The sequence below is a fragment of the Trichinella spiralis genome, assembly GCF_000181795.1.
Source record: "Trichinella spiralis strain ISS 195 chromosome Unknown Scfld4, whole genome shotgun sequence".
NCBI classification, from domain to species: domain Eukaryota; kingdom Metazoa; phylum Nematoda; class Enoplea; order Trichinellida; family Trichinellidae; genus Trichinella; species Trichinella spiralis.
The window spans coordinates 7,354,591-7,379,687 of NW_003526943.1; the positions used below are offsets into that span (position 1 = coordinate 7,354,591).

Here is a 25,097-nt window from a genome sequence, read left to right on the forward strand (position 1 = left end):
AAATCATAACTGTGATGTTAAAAGTAACGGATAAAATGTTACTACAAAACTACAATATTAAATAGAATTTAAATAAATTTCAGCAATACGTCTGTCATCAAAATACTAATTTATATAAATTATTGAACAAACTTTAATTCTGCACAAAACCGTTTAATTGAAATAGCCATTATACATGAATCTCTTTGAGGCCCTTCGTCCACCACTTTCACACTCGATGTAATAGCAGGATGACAAGAATCGGTGGAATTTTGCTGCACTAAACCAAGATTATATAAATAGTCCGGTGGTTCTTCTTCCATAATGGAGCTGACATCATATTTCAAATAAGCGCTGCATTTGTACCGTGCGCAATTTTTATCGTCTCTAATTCTGCATTTCGTTCTTCAGGATCAGTTCGTGGTAAAGCATTTCTTCCATTAAACATTGCAGTTCCAAATAATGCAGCTTGAGGACGTGCCAGAGTAAAGTCGACAAAAACATTATCCAGGACTGCATGATCATCAGGATCACGTGCCCCACTGGGTTCTGCCACTTTTTGAAATAGCGACGCCAACTTCATATTACAACTGCACTCCTCAGTCAATTTCGTTGATTCCTCTAGCTTCTTCTGATAAATTTCAACGATACAATACTTCGCATGACAATGTTCTGCATGCAGGGAACGCAGTTTCAGAAATTGTCTGTAATATTTACAGTTAACACTGCGGTGACAGATAAGCATATGATCAAGATTGCGCTTTATCTTCCGACAATAAAACATTGAACAGTCGTTATCTGGGCAATGGCGATAATGTTCTTCTTCTTCTTTCATTCGTGAAATGCATTCGCTACTAATTGGACTTGCACGATGCGCTGTATATTCGTGAATGCCCACTGCTTTCATCGATTCCATATTGTGTTCATGATTGGAATTTTCATAACAAGCTCGACATAAATGGAATTTCTATAAAAATCATTTTCACTTTAACAGTTCTGAAACTGAGCAATGTATGACTGGAAAGAAGCACAAACGTACTACACAGATGGTACAATGAAAAATAGCATCCGTTCCCTTGCAACATGCGCATGTGGTCTGGAATTTGTCTTCCTCTTTTGTATGGAATTCCGTGAAATCAATCATATCTTTTCCTTTCGCAGATTCTAAACCTAAACATTTTTGAAATCATTATAATTAAACATTTATACGTGAACACATTTCAGACATGTTAGAAATAAAATTTTCATAACATACTCAAAATAGTGCCTAAATTTATTAAAACTTCTTTTTTTATTTAAATACTTATTACCTTTCGTTTGTAATTGACGATCAGACATACTTTTTAGGTAGAGACGCAATCACGCAAGTATTATAAAATAAAAATATTCTCAATGCACACACAGACACACACCCGCACGTACTTGCACACGCAGAAACACACGCACACGCACAAAGCGCAAATGAAGTTTAAACAATAATTCCCTTTAATGTATGGTACAGTTAAAAATAATCAAGTATTAAAAATTATAGTAAAAATATCAATTTCAGTATGGCTAAAATGAAAAATAATTTTTATAATGAATTATAAAAACCAATTGTATTTCATATATAGCAATGATAACCATAGATAGATTGTATTTAATTTGCATGTTCTCAGTACCGGTATTATAATATGGTCAATTGTCGACACTCAAGTGGCAATGATGTCACACTATGGCACAGGTAATTCAAATCATCGAAAGGTGAAGTAATACAAAAATGGAGCTTTTGCAATAAAAGTTTTTTAAGCAGAGAAATCCATTTATATCCGTATATATAAAGTGCATGGATATAAAAGTAAAGGTAAGCACGACTACTAATAAGCACTTGGAATAATCGTGAAAAACGGAGCTTACCACTTTGTACGAAACTTCTTTCGTCCTTTCCTGTACAGCTTTACTAGTGCAACTATACTGGCATAATAATGTCGATGGATTTTTTCTTTATACTATAGAGATTCATTTAGTTTCAGCGAACTTTAACCCCTTGACTTAGCATGATTCATCTGTTCGTAGCATATCACAGCGCAAGTATGTTTTGAACAGCTCCTTGCTGTTGAAAAATGGATATTTGTCTGTATATTTTTAATTAACGTTTGTGTGTTTTCTGTGGTTTTGATTATCAGTTGTTGCAAACACTGCGTGAAAATCAATAACAGATGTTATGATGAGAAATTTCTTCTGAAAACTCCATTTTTTAAGAGAAGATTCAGTACTCGATCATGAACATTTGTGTTGATTGTAGAGATTTCTATTGCCTACATAGCCGGATATGTGGAGTCGGATTCTGATTTGTAATGTTATTTTTAATTGATTGTAGATTAAATTTCTGCATATATCTGTGATAACAATTTTGACTGTAATGCCAATGAAATAGCGGCAATTATTTCACCTCTCTCGAGGATGCTACATTCAGTCATATTTTCATGAAAGCAGCATGAATCAGACACACGTAATGTTATTGGAAGAGCCGCTGTTATGGCTGTTGTCACAAAATGTAAATCAAAACTGCATTTCTACCTATTCTATTTTGAGAATTTCAAATTTGAACAACTTATACATGTGAAGTTATTCCTTTTTTAATTTGCTCTGCATAATTTTCATCTTTGGATTAGTGCATAGAAATTCTGCATAGAAATATAACTGAACATGTTTAAAGAATTTTTGTTTCATTCACTGAGGAATCAACTCAGCAATTTCTTATGCAAATGATTGTCATACGATTTACTTGGAAGATCATGTTATTATTTACCAGAAATGTAAATGGAATATGAAATTGATACAATATATCCTGAAAGAATCATTATTTTTATTTCAAATCAGTATTTTCATTCAATATGCGTTTTATATAAATGTGCACTGTTGGTTGCTCATTGCATTTTTTTGATAGGAAATGTTCAGCAGTTAGTGTTGGGAATTTCTGCTAGAGAGCTGTTAATTATTCTCAGGTCACAATTTTAGCAGGTTATTTTGAAAGCAGAATACGAAGATATTTCATTTCTTTATATTTATTTGAGTTTCATAGTATTGTACGAACTTTTGAAAATTGACTATAATTTGCATAGGAAATCTTACATCTTCCAGCAGTCTTGAAAGTTTTCCATCAAAAGCAGGCTATTCAATATGGAAGTGAATATAGTAGCGGTAAGCGTGCAATCGAAAAAGTTTAAACCAATGAACAATGAGACAATAAGAACAAATTAAAAAGCGTCATCAGCGTCCAATGAAATTACACTCTCATCGACGAATGAAAAAACGCGCTGAAAATCGCAACTTTGGGATAGTATGAAATGTTTTGCAATTTAATAAACTTACTTGTCATTTTTTGATTACAGTACGCAGTGATGTTTTTCTTTTGTTAAATTTCCATTTAGAGTTGAAAGCTATCAAAGGATTATTACCGTCTGATAGTATGTGTTGAAAGAATTATAAGTTGTTTCTTCTACTTCAGACAAATAATAAGTTTACTTTTATATGCAAAATGAGTAAGACATTGCAAAGCGAAAAAATTGTATTAGTGAAAAAAATAGGAAAACTAGGTGAATACTATTATGAATAATCAGTAGAATTTAGAATATAAATTTGAATTGAAAACTGTAAAGCATCGATTGTCTTTTTAACAGTGGAAATGTAACTGACGCAATTGAGAGTGCTGATGAGTGATTGGTTGAAGAAGAGAAAATCCCATCAAATGAACAGAAAGCAGAAGAAGAATTGGTTTATTTGTTGAGATTTTTTTCAAACAGTGGAAAAGTCGTACAGTTTGCGTACCATTAGTTGGGCGTCGGTGGTGATGTTGTCGTCGACGACGAACACTTGTTGGCCATGTTTGAAGTAATCTTCGAAAGCGATGGCTCTGCGGACGGTGAGGCCAAATTTGCGGAACAGGGACTGGGAACGGCCGTTAGTGGCTACCGAGATCACATACCGACACTGCCAGTGCATGGCCATGGTTATCGACCGTTCGGTCAGGCGTTTGGCAAGACCAAGACCGCGGCTGGTGGAGCCGACGCTGAGCAGCACAATTTCCAGATATTTCGAATCCGGCACAAGCAGCGTGTGCATGTCGGATTTCAAATTTTCGACCAAAGTGAAAACGGTTTGGAACTTTTTGGAATGGCCGCTGAAGTCGGCCGCAGTTTGCTGACCTACAGTACCCAGCTCGTTCAGGGCGCAGGCGACGATCTTGCCGGTTCCACTATCGCGGAACATGTACGATACGGCGTTGCGCATACACCGGCTGATCAGCTGCCTGTATCCGGAACGGGCCTCTTCTGCAGTAAGCTGCACCGCCTTATCCAAGGGCTCGTCGTGGACAAAGTCCGTCAGCAAAAATTCCAAAACCTCTTCCAAGTGTTCCTCTTCGATCAGTTGCAGTTGATACTTGTCGTCCATTTGATCAATGAAGAGAAAAAAGATACTAATCAAAAGCCACAGCAAAAGCAAATCTACCAACTGAACGCTGTTAAAGAGCACGTAGAGATAGAACGAACGACCAGGACGTTCAGAGCAAATCAACAAAACTGGTGCACAACCGCAGCAACACTAATAGCAATAGCAGCAGCAGCAGCAGCAGCGGCAACAATCCTGTTTGTTTTCAAGCACGTCTCAACGGCCCAGAAAGACAACAACAGCGTTGCCGAAATTTACCACCGCCTTTCTGAAAAGCAGGGCATTTGAACAATTTTTCATTCATTTCAATTTATATATTTCTTCATCTTTGCAAAGAATATGCTCAACAATTTTAATGGAAATAAATTATCCATTCACAATTTCGATTATCAGAATTTTTGCTTCGCACAATTGTTGCATTTTTCTAACAAGCATGAACAACAAATCGAATTTTTTACTGCCACCATAGTGATTGACATCTGTCATGTGCGAATTGGCAAAGCTGGCGGAGAAAATTCAATTTTTCGTCATTATAACGAAGTTGAAAAATAATAATAAATTATTCATGGCTGCATATGAGATGACAAGAAAATTTTTCTTCCAATTAATAAAAGAAATTTCAATCAAAATATCGTACTGTTTCAACGTTTTACAGTTTACTGTAAATCAAGATTAATTTCAACTTCGTATTTGAATTGACAAAATTGGAAAAAAAATTTCAAGTCATAAAATTGTTATTAAATTTATTTTTTGATTGAAAAACAAATTCCAAAATATGTTGTTGAAAGTAGGTTTTTTTTCTGATTTTGATTTCATGTAAATTTTATTCTTTTGTAGTTGGCAATAATATTCGACTGTTGTGTTGAACGGAGTTTTGTCTAGTTGCTCGCATGTTCATCACTTGCGTGACCAAGTCGGCCATGCTGAGTTTTCTTCTATCTGTCCCACCTCGAGCTTCGACGCTGTTTTCAACTACCGACTGCAAATGAAGAGGAATTCTGAAATGGAATAATTAAATTAAAATAATTGATAAAAACAATATGCGGTAGTTTGATGAAATAAAAATAAAATATTAAGAAGAGTAGAAATACTCGAGCCCGGCCACTGAAGGCTTGAATGGCGGTCGTTTGGGGTGGAGCTTGCTCTTTGTATCCGGGGTTTTGATTCCATCTTTCTTCCAGTGCATGTCTTCTTTGATCGGCGGCAAACTGTCGTACAGATCGTCGACAATTAAATACGAGATGTGAATATTTCTGTCAATTATGTAATTCACCCTGTAAACAAAAAAAAATCAAATAAACAAACAAACAAGCAAACAAACAATGTCGATTGACTCGAAATCGTCGTCGTCTTCTCCGAATGGATTCAGCAACACTTCGGCCACTTTGAGCAGACCAACGTAAAAGATGAATTCAAGAACAGTGAAAAATGGAAAATAAGACGCTTCCAAAGCTTCGTCCGAATTCAAATCAAACTGCCGTGAAAGAAGACAAATGAGGAAAAAGCTGTACACCGCTATGGTGACTACCTTAACAAGAGGAATTAAAAATAGGATTGATTAAATTAATTTAAACCTGCGTGTAAACCAATGGCACCGGAACCCAGTCGAGAGCTGACATCATGCCGATCGTGCCTCGAATTTGTGTAATTTCCTGTGTAATGCAAGAAGAATGCTTTTTTAATTTTGGACAATGCAAATTGAAATTTCACTTTTCACATCCAACCCTGATCATATTTTTGTAATTGACCATGCTTTCGATTCTTCCCTCCATGCGAGCCTTGTCGACCAAATTCACTGCCCACTGAAGCGGCAACCAGAAGAGATACACTGATTTGTGGGTTTCCACGGATAATTCGTGCATTTTCAATTCAGTTTCAGTAATAAATCCTGAAATGAAATTATTCATAAAATAAAATTATTAATTTATCAAAGAAAAAGAAGAGCACTGACCAGAACTGACCAGATGATTCATGGTTGGAAAACGCTTTTTCACAGCCGTGCTAATGTCCCGTAAGACGAACAAAGCGGACAAGTTGATGTAACGCACCAGAGTTCGACGAATCAACCGCGCTCGTTCATCATTTCCCCTTACGTAGCATCCAATTATCGATGCAATTCTTGAAATTGGAAATTGCATCATCATTTTATTCAAATTGAACAAAAAGAACATTTTTGCATAATTTCAAACAACTGCTCACCTGTCCGGCCAGCAGATGTTCAAAAAGTTGGTCCACCAACGGTTGGCAATTTGATTGACAAAAAAGCTGAGCACAAATGTGATCGGGATGTATTCCTTGCCGGCGGCGAACAGTTGAGAAATTTGGTAAAAAGTGCGCTGTTGGCTGCTGTCCAAAGCATGCCTGTACACCAGATTGAGCGTGTAATGGAGCAGAAGATATATTAGCAAATCTTTGTAAATAATTTTATACACACTGCCACGCCACAACAGCAACAATCTGGCAAAAGTGCTCAGCGTTGAATTGGAACACGAAGATGAATAAGTAACGGTCATTTAGCATTGATGGATTTCAAATTATAAACCATAAATAATAAATAATCAAACAAACAAATAAATAAATAAATAAACAAATTTTCTCAATGGAAAAGCAATACGGCTAATGCAGTTGATGATAATGGCAAGAAACTGGGAAAGCTCTAATGACAGTCTCTTGCAAACTGACACTGTTCACCAGAGCTAACATCAGCCATTCAAAGCAGCCAATCCTTTTCTACAGTCAATCTCTGTGTACACACACCTGAATGACTACAAGAGATGGCACAGCACGCCACAACAATCATTCAAATTAGCCAACAACAATTTCGCACACAACAAAACCAAAAACAAACAGCACACAACAAAAGTAAAAAACATTAAAATATACAATGTCAACAAATAATTAAATAAGCATTGTCATTTTTTTCTTTTAATTTATCTATAACCTTTAATATCAGTATTAGTCAAGAGTAAATTCACAATAAACTGCTTGAATTGATGACCGTAAAAAATATATAAAAGAAAATCATTTCCACAAATTGACATTATTCAAACCATTTCGTAAAAAAGTTCTATTGTAATTTTTTGTCGAACTATTTCCATTTTTATACAATAAAAAAATGCAAATGTAAACGCACATTATGAAATATTTATCAAATTATGCTCCCATATCATTATTATTATAGAAGCATTACTGAAATTCGAATAAAATATATGTTCGTATTTGTTGATTCAATTATAAGACAAATAAAAAAGAATATTTTCCATTTTAAAGTAACTTTGTTGTTACATAAATATATACATACATTCTTAACTGTATGCATAGATATACAATGAATGAAGTTTTCAATAAATTAGATCCAATTTAATGATGTTCAAATGTTTATTTGAGACAAACAATTCTGACTGTTCAAGTCATAATTACAAAAATCATAATTGCATACACCGATGCACAATTAATTTCTTATTTTCAATAAAAATTCCGTGAAATAATATTAAAAAAATTTTTTTCTAATAAATAAAACCGCTTCTTTTGAATTATTCATCAATTATAATAATAATGCCAATTTTTCGTCACGATTAGCATTTAGTGAACACAAGAATTCGGGCCATGCTGTTCAAAAACTACTTGCAAATAAAGACTAGCACTCGAAAGATTTGCATTTGGAAAAGCCATTTGCTTTGGTTGAATTAGCAACCTGCTTTCAGAACTAGATCAATCTGGCCATTGATGCTAACAGCAGAAATTTCTTCTTTTCTTAATTTAACAGTGAAAAAAAGCAATATTAAAAACTGGAATAAAATTCATCATCGACTACTTTTTCATTAAATCAACAACATTTCAATTTCACCATATTTATTTGGGTAAGTTTTCAATCTTCCAACATGTCTATGTCAAAAATTTAAATTATTTTCTAATCAACGCAAATTTACATAATAATCAAATAAATAAATAACATCTTCTGCTATTATCCATTGTCTCATTGTACATGCAATGGTAAATAGAATGACGAAAATGAACAGTAAGTACATTGGCATTTATTTTGCATTTTCAATCATCACCTGCAGCGGACAACAGTGGTACTGTTAGCTTCATTACAAAATTAGCAAAGACATCAGTGTAACATGTAGCACACCACAAAAATATCTTCTTCAACAACAACCAAAACAATACTACTGACGCGTCCTATAACAAACACAATCTAAGTGAGACATTATATCCTGTGCTTGAAATTATTACTTCCATTTTTTCAGAGGGGGATTAATTGATCAAATAAACATCATTAATTCAAAGTAAAGAAATTTAATAAAATCTAAAAAACTCATTAGCACAAACAAAAACGATTGTTCATACCATGGAAAAGTTTACTCTTCGAAACAAATTCAAAAAATTAACAAAATTTGAATGACTAAAAACTAAATTTTTCAATAATTCGTTTTTTAGTGCAATTTTCATACGAAAATTTGCCAACTGCATTTTCACCTTTCATGCAAAGTAATATTAAAAACAATATTTTAACGGTGTAAATCGAAGCAAACTGTTCATATAAAAAAATAATAAAATAAATATTGATAATTACATTTTTTCCGTTCAAAGATCCGTCGGCAGTGCTTTCAAATATGAAACTGAAACTTTTTTACTTATTAAATATAAATATGAACGTATTTATAAACGTATTATGCATAATTAAATGTACTGCATATTAAACTTTCAAATTTTGAAGAATCCGAAAAACGCCTATGCACATTACTATATGCACAACTATTATCAAATTAGACAGACTAATTTGCAATGTATAATTTGTGCAAAATTATTTTCAACTGAGATTCATCTGCTTTACATATGAAGTTGTAGTCCGAGTTTAAGTAATAATAAATTTATTGAGTGACTGAAAATATGTTTTTTTTTGAACACATGGATTAAAATGAACAAAACATCGATACTTAGTCATCGACGTAAAACCAATATTTTAGTATCATATTCGGCTTACAGAAATTTTAAACATTTCACTTTCAACGGTTTTCGTACAACCAATACCTGATATTATGCAAATGCTTAAGAACTACTTCATTTTTCAATTGATCTCTTTTCTAATTGCATGATCATTCTTATCAAGCAATTTAAATCCAATAACAACTCACATTTCATGAGAACATTTGAACAACATGCTTTCAGCGGAATGTACATTTTTTACAATATGCCAAAATTAAAATTGGTTAGCCAATCACTTTCATATTCTGAAAAAGAAACATCATCAAAAATTTCAGATGTTGATACTGATTAATTACAATACATAAATGTATCATCTTTTAAATAGAAATGTAAGCTTTTAAATAATCTATTATCACAGAAAAAATATGAAAAAGCGAAAAATTTTCAAAGCAAATTATTTTGCATAGGAATGGAGGAAACTAATAAGCCATTAGCTCCAACTAACTATGCGTACACAATTGACGTATTACTGAACAACAAATTACACTATAAACTTACGTAAAAATAGGCCAATTTTTCTGTTTGCACAGCGTAAAAATCAATTCGACGGCTACATCTTAAAAATATTTTTATACAATTCAACATTGCGATGTTGATAATGTGGTTTAAATTAAATAGAGTAAGTGTCAATTGAATGGAAATCATGTTAAAATAAATAATATATATTCATAAAGCAATTTCTACAAAACTTTTGTAACATCTTACTTCACAGGTATTCATCAAAAGTTACAAAAAATTAAGTGAAAGTTAGTTAATAAGTGAAAATGTAAAATTGAAAAAATGAAATTGTTTTCAAAAATGCTTCCATCAAACTGATTTTACAAAACAGTGGTCAGACTATTCATAACTGAAAATTTTCAACTAACCTAACTGAACAAACTGAATACAGAACTGACAATCTAATCTGATAAACGGGAGACAATGCAGGCGCTCACATTAAAAGGAACTTAAACTGTAAAAATGTTATAAGTAAAATTCAAAACGTTATATATAATAAATTTTGATATAATCAACGAGTCTATACTGTGGTAGCACTAAATAAACCAAAATTGGAAATAAAAATTCGCATGATGCACCAAACTACACAAATGCAACAAATCAATTCCACGTTGATACTTTTTAAACCTTTTATTTATTAGTACTGTAGAACAAAGTAGTCATTTATTGCTGTCAGTTAAAGTGAACACACGAATCAATTTTATTTTAAAAAATATTCATTTTACGTTGGTTTTTTATGTAATATTATTTTACGAAATATTCAACCGTTAATGTACCAGAATGTATTACTGTACAGTACTTTCATTTTAAGTTTTATTTTAAAAAATAATAATAGTCATTTAAATAGCTTAAAAATGGCATCGAAATCGTTATTTTTAAACTTTCTTGTAAATATTTCGTAAAAATTAGCTTCAGCTCACATTACCGTATTCTGCTTTATTTTACATAACTTTATTTTCTACAGTAATGCAACAGTTCTGTTGTTTGATAATATTTTTTCGGCTTTTTATTTTCATGCTGAAGTAAATCACCGGCAGATTAATCATTTTATAACAGTGCGCAGGCTGTATTAAATAATTTCTTACATTAATTTTTGTATATTTGCTGCATTATGTGGAATATCCAGACTTGCTATTTGATTAGATTAATGCAAATTATTTTTTGATTTAATTTTTATTTATGTAAATTAACTTTTGAATTAATTTCTGCAACTAAGTATTTTTTTGGACAAAATGGGAAAAGGCAAAAAGCTTTCTGCTGGTGATCCTTGCGTTCGACCTGGTGCCTTGGCAGATCAGTTGCTGGAAGAAAAATTAGCAAAAGGAAGGAAACGATCTCAAAAAGATAAAGTGATCGATACTGAAGAATCTATTGTAGGAATTTCAATTTTGGTTTATATTTGGTTTTAATTATATTTTTTTAGTTAGATGAAAACTTGAGTGCAAAAATTTTGAAAATAGCTAAAGTTCAATGTAAAGATGAAGGAGAATTGGTTTCCAAGTCTGCAGCTGAGTATGATTTTTTATTTTCTCAAATTGTTTACATCTGTTATTAAGTACCACAAATTTGTGCATATAATTAACTGTAAAATTATTTTTATAGAATTTATAAAATTGTTATAGATGTACTGGTGCAGTGTACATTGTTTATTATTGTTTGTTTTTTGAAAGTTCCTCTTTTGTTTTATTTAGTAGTGTTCCATCAACGCATTGTATCCAACAGAATAAAAAACGTATTAAACTTAAAGGAAATTTAGAAGAATCTGAGGATTCAGGAGATGAAGAACAAAAATTTGTTGAGGATGAAAAAGGGGAAGAAATGCAAATGGATCAATCGTGCATGGAAGCATTTGAACGATTTTTTCCTTCTAAAGCAAATGATAGATCTGAACTAGCTTCTTTAATAAAAAAAGAAGTTGATGAAAAAATAAGTGACATAGCTTCTCAGTGTTCAGAAGGCAGCAGTTTAGTGGTACGCGACATGGATGATCGCTTAGTGGATATGTACAGGAAAGTGGGAAAGGTGCTTTCAATCTACAGAAGTGGATCCATTCCAAAAGCCTTTAAAATTATTCCAAGATTGCCTAATTGGGAACAGGTAGGCAATATATTTTCTAAATAAAAATAATTGTAAGTGATAACTTTGTACAGGTTTTATATCTTACTGAACCTGATCGTTGGACTGCTGCTGCCATGTATCAAGCTACAAGACTATTTTCATCCAATATGCCAGCTAGTTCGTGTGAAAAGTAATATAATTTTTGAAAATAATATTTATTTTTGAACTGTTATTATTACTTTGAATTTTATAGGTTTTACAGTATGATTCTGTTACCACGACTTCGTGATGACATTGCACAGTTTAAAAAGCTTAATCCGCATTTATACGAAGTAAAATGTTTTAAAATATAACAGCTAGTTGTTCGACAGTATTCAATTAGTATTCTTTTTAGGCGTTGATGAAATCTGTCTATAAGCCAGCTGCTTTTTTTAAAGGCATTATAATTCCTTTGTGTGAAGTAAGATAATTTTGATTTTTTAAGGTTTATATTTTGGAAATTTATTTTAAAATAATTATATTTTGTGAAAAATGTTAAAATTGTTTATTTAATAGTCTGGAACTTGCAACGGCAGAGAAGCGAAAATTTTTGGTAGTGTTATCACTAAAGCTGGAATACCAGTTTTACATTCAGCTGCTGGTATGCTTTGCTTAGCGGAAAAGGAGTATTCTTTAGCAGTAAGTTATTTTTTGAAAATATTAATGGAGAAGAAATATACATTGCCATATATTGCCCTGGATGGTATTTTTAATCATTTCATGAGGTATGCCATGAAGAAGAAAAAGATTATGTGTATGTAGTAGAAAGGATTTATTTTTTAGATTTATTAACGTCAAAAAAACACTGCCCGTCCTGTGGCATGAAACACTGCTGTGTTTTGTGCAAAACTATAAAAGTGATTTGAGCAGCGAACAACGAGAAGCATTGTTAGATCTTATAAGAAATCAGGTGCATTATATGATAACACCAGAAATACGCAGAGAACTTCATCATGTTATTCCTCGTGATATAGAAGTGATGGAAGCGGATGATATCTGAAGTGTAGAAAAATATTTAATAAAATATTTTTTGTTAGTGTATTATATTGTGAAAGCAATGAATTTATTGCTGATGCTGAAATTACTGGAAAAGAAAACCAGAAAATTGAACATTAGTATTCAGTATGATCTTTCATTGGAAGAAAAGAACAGAAAATGATCCGAATACTTTATCGAATTTGTTACAAAAATACAGTATTGAGTGAAAAGGCAAAGGATATCGAATTTTAAAAACGAAATACACACGGATTTTATATTACAAAAGAAATAGCTGCATGTGATAATTATTGCAGTAGAAGCTAAAGCAAATTAAATTCGGCTAATATGAAATGCTCGAGATGAAAGTTTAAAATTAAAGCTTTTGGTTTATCCATAATGATTCTGAGAAGGTATTCTGTAGATTATTATATTTTATGCGCAAGTTGTTATGAATAACAAAAATTATATTCATCTTGTTTCAGAAAAGACCGTATAATAATGTACTTTTTAATTATATTAAATTTATTTCAATATTAATTTAAAAATTAAATGAATGCTACAGTAATCTGAAAAATTTTGCTGATCAGCGATTAAATTTTATTTATTGTAGCGTATCCCTATCGTACTTGATTGTATGTTTCTTTTTACGGTATGTTTTCTGAAAAAGTTAGGGTTCCATGATATTAATGAAATCCTTGAAGAAATATATGATTTTGAAATTTATTTTGACTTCATAAATTTATATTTTTATTGATTGTGTTTTTTTGGTTCATATAAGGTAAACAGAATTGTTTGCATGTTGTTTGTCGAAATTTTGGAAATATTTATTTTGAGATTTTTATTAGCTTTTTGTAAGAGCTATGCATAATGCTTATTTCAAAGTTATACCTGTCGTTAAATAATTTATTCTTATGTAAGATATGCATATTTTTATTTATATTTAAAATTATTTGAACTATGTTTATTGAAAATGCAACTGGAATAGTTTCTTCTCTAATGGTTTTTTTAATTTGAATTTCAGAAATTTGTTGGTGCTTGTAAAGTGAAATTGCTTGGGCGATGTATAGCGTATGATTTGCTTTTATTTTAGTCTTAAAAATTAACGTTTTTGAGAAAATGATTGATACATTTTATTGCAGGATACTCAAAGGCAACCGCTGTCGCCTGCAGCTGACTATGAAATTGAATATCCATTTGAAGATACGATTAATTGCACGGAAGAAAACAAAATACGCGGCAACTGGTCATCCAAAGCGGACAGCATTTTATCATCTTTTGGGTTTATATTAAATTTTCGACATTTATGGACGATTCCTTACTATTGCTCAATTTATGGCGGAGGTTAGAATAATTTACTTTCTTTTTTATTCGTTTATTCTTTTTATTGCATTAATTAGGCTTGTTTTAGCCGTATTTTTTGTTCCTTATGTTGCAATGTTGCTCCTCATTGCTGCTCCATTTACTCTTATGGAATATTCCCTTGGTCAGTTTTCCAGTCTTGGCTGCATGTCGGTTTGGAAGGTTTGCCCACTTTTCAAAGGTAAGTTATTTCTTCATTTATTTGTTTGGCTGAATTTATACTCTTTTATTTAGGCATAGGAATATCAATGTTTCTTATTTTGTGCCTAGTAAGCATCTATTATAATATTGTTATTGCTTGGGCAATTCACTACTTAATAGCCTCTATGCGACCACATGTTGCTTGGGCACGCTGTGATTATCCGTGGAATACTGCAAGTAAGCGTTGCATTCCTTTTCATTATTATACATAGAATTATTATTTTTGACGTTTGCTGTTTTTGATTATTATTGTAATTTAATATGTATTATTTAATGAAAATGTAACTTTGCTAGCTTTAATCGCAGCAGATATTTTAATAATATGAAAACCTGCATTTGTGTACTATTTTATGCATCTTTTAAAGATTTAATTTACGCACAAACACACATATATGGTGAAGTATATTAAATATCTTTTCAGAGTTGTATTCATTGGTTTTGTTGTTATTTCAAATGCTATTAATTTTTAATTATAGATTGTTCTTTGGGATATTCCAGCGTAGATTGTATAAATAATTCTTCCAATATTTGTGTTAATTATGAAAATGAAACGCTGCTCAGCGCCATCAGCAAAGCCAACTTCTCTCGCCAAAGTGGTTTTGTTTGGCCTAGTGTGGAATATTTTTAGTAAGAAATGTGAACAGTTTTTTGAATGACATTACATGCATAATTGGATATGTTTTCTTTTAATTTAGCTTAGAAATTCTGGAAATGTCTGGGAGTGTTGAAGACTTCGGTATAATGTTGTGGCAGTTGGCGTTATATTTACTTGCTGCATGGTTGATCATATTTTTCTGCCTTTTCAATCACGTCAAATCTGCCGGAAAAGTGAACATTTTCAAATACAATTGGATACATTAAATTTGCCTCATAATTGGGCGTTTTTGTATTTTCTATTTCAGGTTGCTTATCCGCTCACTTCTGTACCTTTGCTTATTTTGCTCGTTTTATTTGTTAAGTGCATTATCGAAAGAGGTGGTTATGAAGGTTTTACAGCTTTTTTTCAAGTTGACTGGTCGCAGCTGCTTTTTTACAAAGTATGTTCCGCTTTTTTATACTTTATACGTTTTAAATATGTTTGGTTTGTAAATTTAAACCTGTGCATATTTATATACTTGAGGTATGGGCTGATGCAGCAATTCAAGCTTTTTTCTCTCTTTCCTGTTGTTGGGGTGTTTACATTACTTTATCCAGTTACAATCGATTTCACAATGACTGTTTTAAGTAAGTTTTATTATTTCGATAACTTAAGGCAACTAATCAATTTGCATGCCAATTTTTTTCAGCTGTACATTTGTGATTTTTCTATTATTGCCTAATAATAACTTTTTATTAAGCAAGTGTTATTAATTGTTTTATTTCGTTAATTTCATTGATATTACTAATCAGAAAATTATGAAGTTTAATTTAAAAATAGTTGTCAGAATTTGTGCATGATTATTGCACATTATGTTGCACCTTATTGTGTATCAATTAGTAGGAATTTAATTCGACTGATTAGCTACAGTAAAATTGATAGTTTGTTTTATCATACTGATGAATGCAAGCAACATTTCCTTTTATTTGTCCAGCATGCGTTGCATGTTGTATGTGGATAATGTTTCTGAATTGAAAAAAATTACAAATAAGAAGAAAATTTAAAATTTTTAGAGATGTTTGGATATTACTTTCTGGCGAGTTTGTTTGCTCATTGTTTATCAGCCTCGTCACTTTCTGCATCTGTGGCTTTTTGGCCGGCGAAACAGGCACAAAGTTCAACGATTTAATTGTTCAAGGTTTACAATGCGGAATAATTTTTATTAATGCAAATTTCAATTGTCAGATGAATTTCAGGACCACATTTGGTATTTGTGATTTTTTCTGAAGCTGTGGCCAGATTGCCGATTGCACCAGTCTGGGCGGTGATGTACTTCATCACAGTCATAATGATAGGCATCAGCACGCAGGTACTTTTTACTTCATATTGTGAATTGATTTGCATGATTTGGATGTTTCAATTTTTTAGATGTTCATTGTGCTGAGTGTGGTCACTGCCATGTGCGATGAATATGCACGCCGTTTGCGACGGAATCAACGACATGTGCTTTCTCTCTGCTCTGTACTCTTTTTTTCTGCTGGTTTGATATTCTGCACAAAAGTAATGCAAATTTTCTTTTTTGAAGTTTCATTTGTTGTGTCATTTTATTTGCAAAATTTTTAGGCTGGCATGTATATATTTGAATTTTGCGAATATTACGTGATTAGCTGGTCAATTTTGATTGTTGCTTTCATGCAATGCATGGTCCTCTCTTGGGTGTACGGTACGGTTGTCTCATGCATATATATGCATATGTCCTTGGGAAGAAATCACCAGTTCTCAGTATTTTCTGACACTGAAACTGATACCATTTAGGTATTGATAACGTGATGGACAACATCAAATGGATGACAGGTTATTATCCTCCGGTGTATTTGTTCTGGAAAATTCATTTGAAATTCTTGTCGCCGTTCATTCTTTTGGTTATAATCGAATGTACAAATTGTGTAATATTCCATCTGTTCACGACTGATTTTGTTTTCAGGCACTGATTGCCCACGCGTTGATCAGTTTCAAACCTCTGGTTTATAGAGGCTATGTATTCCCCAAATGGATGAACTACGCCGGCTGGGCAGTTTCATTCATGCCTTTAATAATCGTCTTGATCACGCTTGCAGTCAAATTTATTCAACAAGAAGGTCTTTTTGTCAAAGTGGGTCTTTTTTCTGTTTTGGAGTTGCACCATTGAACGTCTGCTTTGATTTGTTTCTGTCTCTAGCGACTGCGTGATTTGATGATTCCCGAAGATGACTGGGGTCCAGCGTTGGCTGTTCACCGAGCCGAAGAATTTCCCCTTCAAATTCCCGAAGCGAAGGAACCTTTCAGGTCGGATGGCTTCTTCAGTCATCAGCTCGAGGCGAATTCAAGCAACGACGACAATCAGCTGAGTGAAGACAGTTACATAGGTCGGCTGGATCGTGTAGACAGGGAAACGGCAATTTGAAATCAACTTCGAATTGCACTGCTGACGTCAAAATCGCTTTTTTTTGCTAATTCTCCCTGCGTCAACTGATACAGTATATTTGATAATCATGTTTCAATATGCCATACTTGTAGCTGGTAGAATTGTCTAGTTGGTAGAATCGAAAGTAGTGTTTAAATATGTTACTTTTATTTATATATTCTGCGTGCCATTTATATAATAGCTGAATTTGCTGATGCTGTTTTTGGCGTCGTAATATTGAACCTTTTATTGTTAGAAATATCTGTTTTGTTGTTTTGTTTTATAAATATTCTTAGTTTTATTTAACACTGTTGCATCTTTTGAATTATAATAAAATGTAGATTTTGAGCATTTAACCATGGGAATTTGCTTTCAAACAACTGTGTATTAGGCAAGCGAAGCAAGTGTATTTTTCCATTTCAAATCAGTTTTGTTTTGAGTAAAAAATTTAATTCGTATTGTATTTACATACTCTTTTTTCATTTTTATTTTTTGTTTAACTGAAATTCAGATGTGTCTAATAATGATTGATGGGTTAGTGGAATAATAATAATTATTAATAAGTTATTGCAGTGACAACTTTTATAATAATCAGCTTAATATCGATTTTTCTGCATGAAAGGTCTCAAAAGTATAGTCGAACTGAATATTTCAATAAAGAAAAGTATTCACTATATTTGTTTGTCTGTCCTAGAGTCAAAGTATTGTTTGTTTTTGAATTGATGAACCTTAATTTTTATTTCTTACTGTAAACATCGATGTTCTCGTAAATTAGTTTTTAAAAGACCGTTGTTGGAGTGAGATTCAAGGTAATTAACATTTTTAATTAGTTATTCAATTTTATTCTACTTTTATATAAGATTATTTTTAATTGTCTTAATTTCTGAGAAATGTACTATTCAAGTTGATGAATGACATCACGCTTTTATGTTACACTTCCAGTTAATTAATGTTGTTCACTTTACAGAATTTCAGTTTTATACGCTACGGAGTGACACAATGAGACAGTCTTAATATAAAATTGAATGTGCTTTCTTACATCTTTATTCTCTTTTGTTTTTATTGATTGTAAATGTTTGATTTCAGTATTTAGGCGTGAATTAAAAATGTTTCTACCAGCGTGATGTAAATTAGCGTGTTAAATGAGGTAAATAAATGTTACCTGTGATAATAGTGAAAAATTGTATTATAAGTGTGTTGTGAGATAAGCCGAAACTTATTTATGTTTGTGCTGTTTTGCACCTGCACTGTGTAAACAGTGATTTATGTGCGCTTTTAGTGGGCGTATATTTTTCTTGAGGTGATCTGCTTGAAGCGTTGAAAGCGAAATTGTTCTGATTTTATTCATCTTTTGTTTTTCTCTTTTCTTAAATGTTCAGTTGGCATGTTTTATGAGAAATTAATGTTTTTTTTTTAAATTATATATTTTTAATTTTAAATGAAACAGGAAAAGATAGTTGACTAAGAATATTGTGAGCAGCTTATAGATGTTCACGTTTTCGCGATAAGCCGGCGATGAATGACTTAAGTTCTGTTCGTCTAAGGCGTGTAAGTATCATTTTTAAAGGACATTCGTTTTGAAAATTAGAAGACTTTTTTTGCATAACTTTTTCATCCTTGCGCGTTTTTGATGAATCGCTTTAATGTTAATTTTTTTAGGGAAATTCAAGCATGATTACGGGATTTTTTTGTTTGAAGAATGCTCTGATTGCGCTAAATTCATTTTATTTGGTAAGAGTTTTTTAATTATTGAATTATATCAAAACATCAAAAAACTTTTTTGAATGAATTAATCCGTACCAAGCACCAAAGTCGTTTATTTTGTTAATTACTGCTTAGATTTGCTTCTGCAATTTTTACTGCGCTTCCTTAAAATGCCACTTTATGTTCATTGTTTTTTTTGTTGAATGTCGAACGATTACGTTACTTGTTGTTTGTGTAAATTTGTGACGACATATGCATGCAACTGGCGGAAATGTGAAGTAAACAATTATGGATACATGAAAACCATAATAATGTGAAACGTATAAATTTGATATAACAATTGAAAAATTAAAATGTGTAAAATGAAAAGTTATTCTTTAGTCATTGATGTGTTGAACTTCAGATGCTCGGATGCATTTTAATATCGCTTGGCGCGTACAACAATGCCGCTGGCATTGTACCCAGTCTGTCCGTTAATGGTGGTGTTACAACGGTAGGAGTGTTTTTGCTTCTGGTTGCCATCTTGGGAATTTATGGCACGGTAAAGCATCACCAAGTGGCGTTGTTCTTTGTAAGAGTTTTTTTGAATATGAAGAATTTACATATTTAATTAATTTTGTCCATTTAAACGGTTATCCTTTTCAGTACATGATTTTGCTGTCGTTCATTTTCCTGATACAAATTTTTGTCGCTGTTGCATGTTTGGCTTTGAACGAAAACAGCGTGCACGATGCGGCGAAGATTGGCTGGACAGCGGCGAGCAGTGAAACGCGTTGCTATGCGGAAAAGAAGCTGAATTGTTGTGGTTTTGAAAGCAAAGAAGCCGATACCGAATGCGAATCAGTACGAATTGTCTATTTATTGAACAAAATATAACGGATATCGGATAATGATGAATAATGGAAATATGTTTTTTTTTGGAAATTTAATTTAAAGTGGTCTTGCGAAAACAAAGATCCATGTTGGCCTGTTATTCGATCCGCTTTGGTCGAAGCGATGCAGAGTGCCGGCGGTGTTGGGCTTTTCTTCAGTTTCACTGAAGTATGAAAATGAATTTGCAAATGTTTCTCATTTGAGACAATGACAATTTATTTTATATTTATCGACGTTTTATTTTATTTTATTTCTTTTATCCAAGCCAAATAGACGATGGATTGATTCACTTTTATTTTCTTTCAGATTGCAGGCATATGGTTTGCTCTACGTTATCGCAACATGGTGAATCCAATGCGCGACACTCACGTATTGTTCAACTAATATGGTCTTTCTTTGATCACTTGCCTGCTTCAATGATAATATGTTTTTCTTTTTCATATTTTTTTTAAATTTAATTATTTTATTCAATGCTGAATTTTGTATTATTGTTTTATTCTTATTTATTACTGAACTTTAAAATAGCAAATTGACTCAGCAATTTACTAACAATTGTAATAGGTATTTCAGTTTTTTATGGTATTACAGTTTGCTTGAAGAAGAAAACTAATTGATTAACATGATACTTTTCAAATAAACTTTGACAATCTTTGTTTGTCAAATAGAAAGGAATTTGATTGTTTTTCATCAACGAAGTATTAAATTTTAATTTTGCCTAATAGTTGATTAAATTGGAGAAGTTGCAGTTCTAATATCATGTAAAAATCTTCATTCAAAAAATGTGCAGCATAGATTTTTTGTTTCAAGCTATCGGTAAGTTTAGAGATATATCTCAAAAAAGCTTAGTTAATATTGGACGCGTAATTAAGATGAACTCTAAGTAAGTGCAATCTATTGACAACTGAAGTGAATGCAAATGTTTTTCAAGCACTCGTAAAAACTGTAGCAGATTTATTACAAACATATTTTCAGATAATAAACTGAGTTGCAACTGGACAGATGTTGAAGATCAATGACAGACTCTTTCTTAATTGGTCAATATAATATAATATAATGTAACAGTTGGAAGTGAAACTGTTGCACACTATAGGACGATACTAAATGGCATTCTTTTACAATGTATGCATACTATACATATTTCAAAACAACAGCATTTTATTGGTCATTTCACCATCTTATTGTAAACTGAAAACTAAATGTAAGTTTGGTTCGAGTGGACTTAATGGCAAAAACATTCACATAATAGAACACAATGGCAAAGTACGCATACCATACGTTATAGCGTTATTTCAGGATGTCATATGCATTTTCAGCCTGAACATCGTATACGTCCGATTCTTCACAATCTATTTCATTCACATAGCGATTGCAACTGTGGTGGCAAATCCAGATTAGAATTTACTTTGTGAAATCAGTTGTGTAGTACCAAAACTAGGCAAACTTACAAGCACTCGAAAACAAATGACGAAACGACAAGCTCTAGGTTTTGGTAATTGTTTGCCTTTTTAATAATAACTGTTTGTTTGTGTTCATTCTGCCTAATATATTTTTACAACCACATTGCATTAAGTAAAGTTTTTTTATCATGAATTCCATTTACTTTATTTGCAAGTAAAACAAATCAAAACTGTATTAATATGACGTTATTAAATTAATCAAAACTTTAGAATTGCAATAATATATACGTTTAACAACGTACATTAACTGAAAACACAAAGAAAAAATTTTTGATAATGACGTAGTGAATAAAAAGGAAATCATTATGATTTCCATGACAAAAATTTTGTACAACAAATATTTGCTGTACACGTTTTAGTTACCTTCAAAATAAATTGAATGGTACATAACGTTATATCAATGAAATACTTCTGTTGTAGTAGAAAACTGAATTTTAAATTGGGTTTTGTAATTGAATCCAGTCATATAAAGAATATTATTTTAATTATTAAAATTTTCAGAATTGTTATTTATTTATTGCTCAAATTATTTAAAATTGAAAGAATTATTTTTGAAATAAAATCAAATATTACGAGAGTGCAGATTACATAGGCGTTGATTTTAGTTGTGCATCATTTTAAGATGATATTTGAAAATCAGATCTGCGCTTGTGGAATTGAAATGGGAAATTTGAATTATTCATCTCAAAAAATAAATAAATAATTTATAAATTGACTGTAAAACTTAAATATTATGTGAAAGGAAAAAATATTTTATTAAAACGCAATTTGTGTAATGCTTGTGGATTTTTTCAGTATTTGAACTGAATTTTTAAAGAAAGAGATATCTGTCAAACCTAATAATTTCATATTGTAAACAAGTTATGGATAAGAAATGAAAAGAATTACTAACTGCTCATGTGATACGGTTCGTTTAATCGTTCATTCGATTATACAATTTTTGGTTTAATTATTGCCATGGAGAAATTAAACATTGATCTGGGAATCATTCACGTGATTCCCTAACTTTGTTAAGTAGAGTTGTTCAGATAGCAAATTATGAAATGTGTGATCCCACCACATGATTGATGCTGTTCTTCAATTGATATTTCAGGGGTTGTGTTTGATTTAGCAGCTTGTTATGATGGTTCAAATGAATTCTGTAGTGTTTCATTGGTTGCTTCTCTGATGTAACCATCTAAGTTTCATTTGTTATCGCACTTGTGCATTCTATTTGTCAAATACTGATTTCTTGGAATTTAAATCTCCCGCCCCTCGATTATTTTTTGTTCGCATAGTATCAAAACTTGAAATATTCTGTTCGCTTGTCATTTGGCATAGTAACTGTGTCCAACGTGTCCTTTTCCTATAGGCAATTTTGAGTTAAACAGTCTCTTTTCTTTGCAACCTAATCCCATCAGACTGACAACCAATAAAATGTAGATAAGAAAAAGTAGGCGGAGTTCGTTGGGGAAAAATCAGCACTAGATCCGAACGGCCGTCAACATCAGATGTAATATTTTCTTCTCGCATTGGTGGAAGCATTGTCTTCATCAATGACTTCATCAACACTTGAATTGTGAAATCGTTGGAATGAATGATCTAATTCATCATCTGAAACCGTATCTGTTTATACGGGGTGGTTTTACTCGGTCCCGCTTTTCTCTCATTGGTCTTTGCCCACGCTATTTTATTAGACCGTCAAATCTTTGTCGTATTGGTTTTCATTTTATTTGGCCGTGAAGTCTTTGTCGCATTGGTTTTCCTTGTCTAATTGCTCATTGATTCAAACTCTTCAGTTGTGATTAAGATTTGACGGTCCAATAAAATAGCGTGGGTAAACTGCTTTTACAACGCTCGCAATGTGTTTTATGCTTATAAATTGGCTCTTTGAAGAACATAAAATAATTTTGAAGTACACGAAACAAATTGTAATTTTAAACTTGAATAAAATGCATAAGCAATAATGCACCAAGCATACAATGCAACAAATTGAGCAAGTTGCGCAATTAACGCAGACTGTTTTTATATTTTTTATCTTTAACAGATATGATTAATAAATAATTAATAATATGGAAGTAACTGAAAATAATTATCGACTTGTCAACATTGGAACCTTTCATTTATGTATTTGTAAAGAAGATTAGGCGTGGGTACAGATACGGCCGAATGCACGTCATCTGATACCGGTTGAATTAGTAATATGAACACCGACGTGAAGTGTTCGAACCAGACTTTGTATTGTATCCAAATAGTGTGGGTATAATCAGTTTCTACACGGAGATGTTAAACAAGAAACATCACATCTTTTCGCTTTTACGATTCTTGCAATGTGTTTTATGCTTATAAATTGGCTCATTGAAAAGCATAAAATAATTTTGAAGTGCACGAAACAATTAATAAGTAATTTTAAACCTGTATAAAATGCACAAGCAATAATGCACCAAGCATACAATGCAACAAATTGAACAAGTTGCGCAGGTAACGCAGATTGCTTTTATGTTTTTTTATCTTTAACAGATATGATTAATATAATTAAATTACCCTTTTTTACTTATGCTAGAAAACTAAAAGAAAATTTGGTTTATTGTTGCAAACATGATTTTTTCTTTCGATAATCAAAGATAAGGTATCAGTATGCTGCACATTCCGAATGTTATTAGTAAATGGATTGCTACAAAACAAGAAACTAAAAGTAACTGGTCACTTGTTAGTGTTCTGTTGCCACCCTTCTATATTTTTAAATTATATGAACTATTGATACAGATTCATCTGATACCTGCTGAATTAGTAATATAAGCACAGATTCTGAGTATTTGTATCGCAATGTAAACTGCAATTAACAAGTGACGTATGCACAGGAGTGGTGCAGTACTCTCAAGAAAAACATTTAAACCGTACAGGGAGCACGCGACTTTACTGATCCATCAGTGTGCCGTTCCCACTTCTATTTCAACTGAAAACTGCAGCTTCGGATAATTTGTCAATTGTCTATTTTCCATATATACTAAAATCGCCTTAACCAACTCATCCGTTACGACAAACGAGATCAACTTCCTACAAACGCACCATATGCAAAAAGCATTTGAAATTGCAAGTAAAGAAGTAATTTATCTGTCGAGAAAAACAACTGTTGCTTGACATCCTTTTGAACATTGTTTATGCACTGTGGTAGATAAAAGTCGAAAGCCCTTTTATTATGCCGTTAAAGCTTTTTCATATCACGAAGGAGTCGAAATGACATTCTTTGAAATTGTCGGCATTGGTACGCCATTTCCGCAATTGCTGTTAGCATCAGCAAAGGGTAATTGGCGCTACAAATATCACAAACAAATAGATAAGACGAAAAATAAAATTGAAATTAATTTAAAGAGGAAATCAAGTTTATTAATTCTATTTTTCCTTGCTTCTCTTAGCTATGTTAACTTTGCTTCCTTTTCTTTCTGTTGTTTTCAATGTTGAAGACAAATGGTGATGAAATTCAATTTGTATCCAATCAAAAAAACCAACAAAAGTTAATATATCGAGGCAG

General features: G+C 32.1%; 5 protein-coding genes across 5 annotated transcripts; 2 read left to right on the forward strand and 3 right to left on the reverse strand.

The window, feature by feature from the left end:
- Positions 1-322: 322 nt before the first annotated feature.
- Tsp_01803 (putative histone acetyltransferase p300) lies at positions 323-1,317 on the reverse strand. The gene is made up of 3 exons (XM_003377567.1): positions 1,290-1,317; positions 1,019-1,149; positions 323-946 (listed from the first exon to the last, which is right to left on the reverse strand). The coding sequence occupies exons 1-3, from the start codon at positions 1,315-1,317 to the stop codon at positions 323-325; spliced, it is 783 nt and encodes a 260-aa protein (XP_003377615.1).
- Positions 1,318-3,218: 1,901 nt separating this feature from the next.
- On the reverse strand, positions 3,219-4,413 carry Tsp_01802 (conserved hypothetical protein). Its single transcript, XM_003377568.1, has 2 exons — positions 3,790-4,413; positions 3,219-3,278 (listed from the first exon to the last, which is right to left on the reverse strand). The coding sequence occupies exons 1-2, from the start codon at positions 4,411-4,413 to the stop codon at positions 3,219-3,221; spliced, it is 684 nt and encodes a 227-aa protein (XP_003377616.1).
- Positions 4,414-5,233: 820 nt separating this feature from the next.
- Positions 5,234-6,554, reverse strand: Tsp_01801 (bestrophin-1). The gene is made up of 6 exons (XM_003377569.1): positions 6,362-6,554; positions 6,135-6,298; positions 5,985-6,062; positions 5,745-5,938; positions 5,502-5,684; positions 5,234-5,408 (listed from the first exon to the last, which is right to left on the reverse strand). Exons 1-6 carry the CDS (start codon positions 6,552-6,554, stop codon positions 5,234-5,236), a joined length of 987 nt encoding a protein of 328 aa, XP_003377617.1.
- A 4,575-nt stretch (positions 6,555-11,129) lies between these two features.
- On the forward strand, positions 11,130-17,552 carry Tsp_01800 (sodium-dependent acetylcholine transporter). The gene is made up of 19 exons (XM_003377570.1): positions 11,130-11,270; positions 11,321-11,409; positions 11,589-11,994; positions 12,048-12,132; positions 12,590-12,719; positions 12,778-12,904; positions 13,583-13,621; positions 14,112-14,313; positions 14,381-14,512; positions 14,566-14,709; positions 15,009-15,159; positions 15,228-15,360; positions 15,435-15,569; positions 15,653-15,756; positions 16,183-16,307; positions 16,366-16,478; positions 16,538-16,669; positions 17,094-17,261; positions 17,328-17,552. The coding sequence occupies exons 1-19, from the start codon at positions 11,130-11,132 to the stop codon at positions 17,550-17,552; spliced, it is 2,781 nt and encodes a 926-aa protein (XP_003377618.1).
- Positions 17,553-18,063: 511 nt separating this feature from the next.
- Tsp_01799 (tetraspanin-13) lies at positions 18,064-21,538 on the forward strand. The gene is made up of 9 exons (XM_003377571.1): positions 18,064-18,086; positions 19,040-19,100; positions 19,212-19,283; positions 19,660-19,797; positions 19,902-20,099; positions 20,193-20,297; positions 20,436-20,498; positions 21,333-21,404; positions 21,443-21,538. The coding sequence occupies exons 1-9, from the start codon at positions 18,064-18,066 to the stop codon at positions 21,536-21,538; spliced, it is 828 nt and encodes a 275-aa protein (XP_003377619.1).
- Positions 21,539-25,097: the final 3,559 nt, after the last annotated feature.

What these genes read in the sequence shown, in the direction of transcription:
- Tsp_01803 (XM_003377567.1), bottom strand. Translation starts at nt 1,317, where the DNA reads ATGTCTGATCGTCAATTACAAACGAAAG. An exon ending in TCGTCAATTACAAACGAAAG is followed by an intron (nt 1,150 to 1,289) that starts GTAATAAGTATT and finishes AAAAATGTTTAG; the next exon opens with GTTTAGAATCTGCGAAAGGA. An exon ending in TTCATTGTACCATCTGTGTA is followed by an intron (nt 947 to 1,018) that starts GTACGTTTGTGC and finishes TGATTTTTATAG; the next exon opens with AAATTCCATTTATGTCGAGC.
- Tsp_01802 (XM_003377568.1), bottom strand. Translation starts at nt 4,413, where the DNA reads ATGGACGACAAGTATCAACTGCAACTGATCGAAGAGGAACACTTGGAA. An exon ending in CCACCGACGCCCAACTAATG is followed by an intron (nt 3,279 to 3,789) that starts GTACGCAAACTG and finishes TGCGATTTTCAG; the next exon opens with CGCGTTTTTTCATTCGTCGA.
- Tsp_01801 (XM_003377569.1), bottom strand. Translation starts at nt 6,554, where the DNA reads ATGATGATGCAATTTCCAATTTCAAGAATTGCATCGATAATTGGATGC. An exon ending in ATTACAAAAATATGATCAGG is followed by an intron (nt 6,063 to 6,134) that starts GTTGGATGTGAA and finishes TGCATTACACAG; the next exon opens with GAAATTACACAAATTCGAGG. An exon ending in CCTTCAGTGGCCGGGCTCGA is followed by an intron (nt 5,409 to 5,501) that starts GTATTTCTACTC and finishes ATTCCATTTCAG; the next exon opens with AATTCCTCTTCATTTGCAGT.
- Tsp_01800 (XM_003377570.1), top strand. Translation starts at nt 11,130, where the DNA reads ATGGGAAAAGGCAAAAAGCTTTCTGCTGGTGATCCTTGCGTTCGACCT. An exon ending in TTCATCCAATATGCCAGCTA is followed by an intron (nt 12,133 to 12,589) that starts GTTCGTGTGAAA and finishes TTTTACATTCAG; the next exon opens with CTGCTGGTATGCTTTGCTTA. An exon ending in ATTGTATGTTTCTTTTTACG is followed by an intron (nt 13,622 to 14,111) that starts GTATGTTTTCTG and finishes ATTTTATTGCAG; the next exon opens with GATACTCAAAGGCAACCGCT.
- Tsp_01799 (XM_003377571.1), top strand. Translation starts at nt 18,064, where the DNA reads ATGTGTCTAATAATGATTGATGG. An exon ending in GTTCTGTTCGTCTAAGGCGT is followed by an intron (nt 19,101 to 19,211) that starts GTAAGTATCATT and finishes TAATTTTTTTAG; the next exon opens with GGAAATTCAAGCATGATTAC. An exon ending in GCAAAGTACGCATACCATAC is followed by an intron (nt 21,405 to 21,442) that starts GTTATAGCGTTA and finishes ATGCATTTTCAG; the next exon opens with CCTGAACATCGTATACGTCC.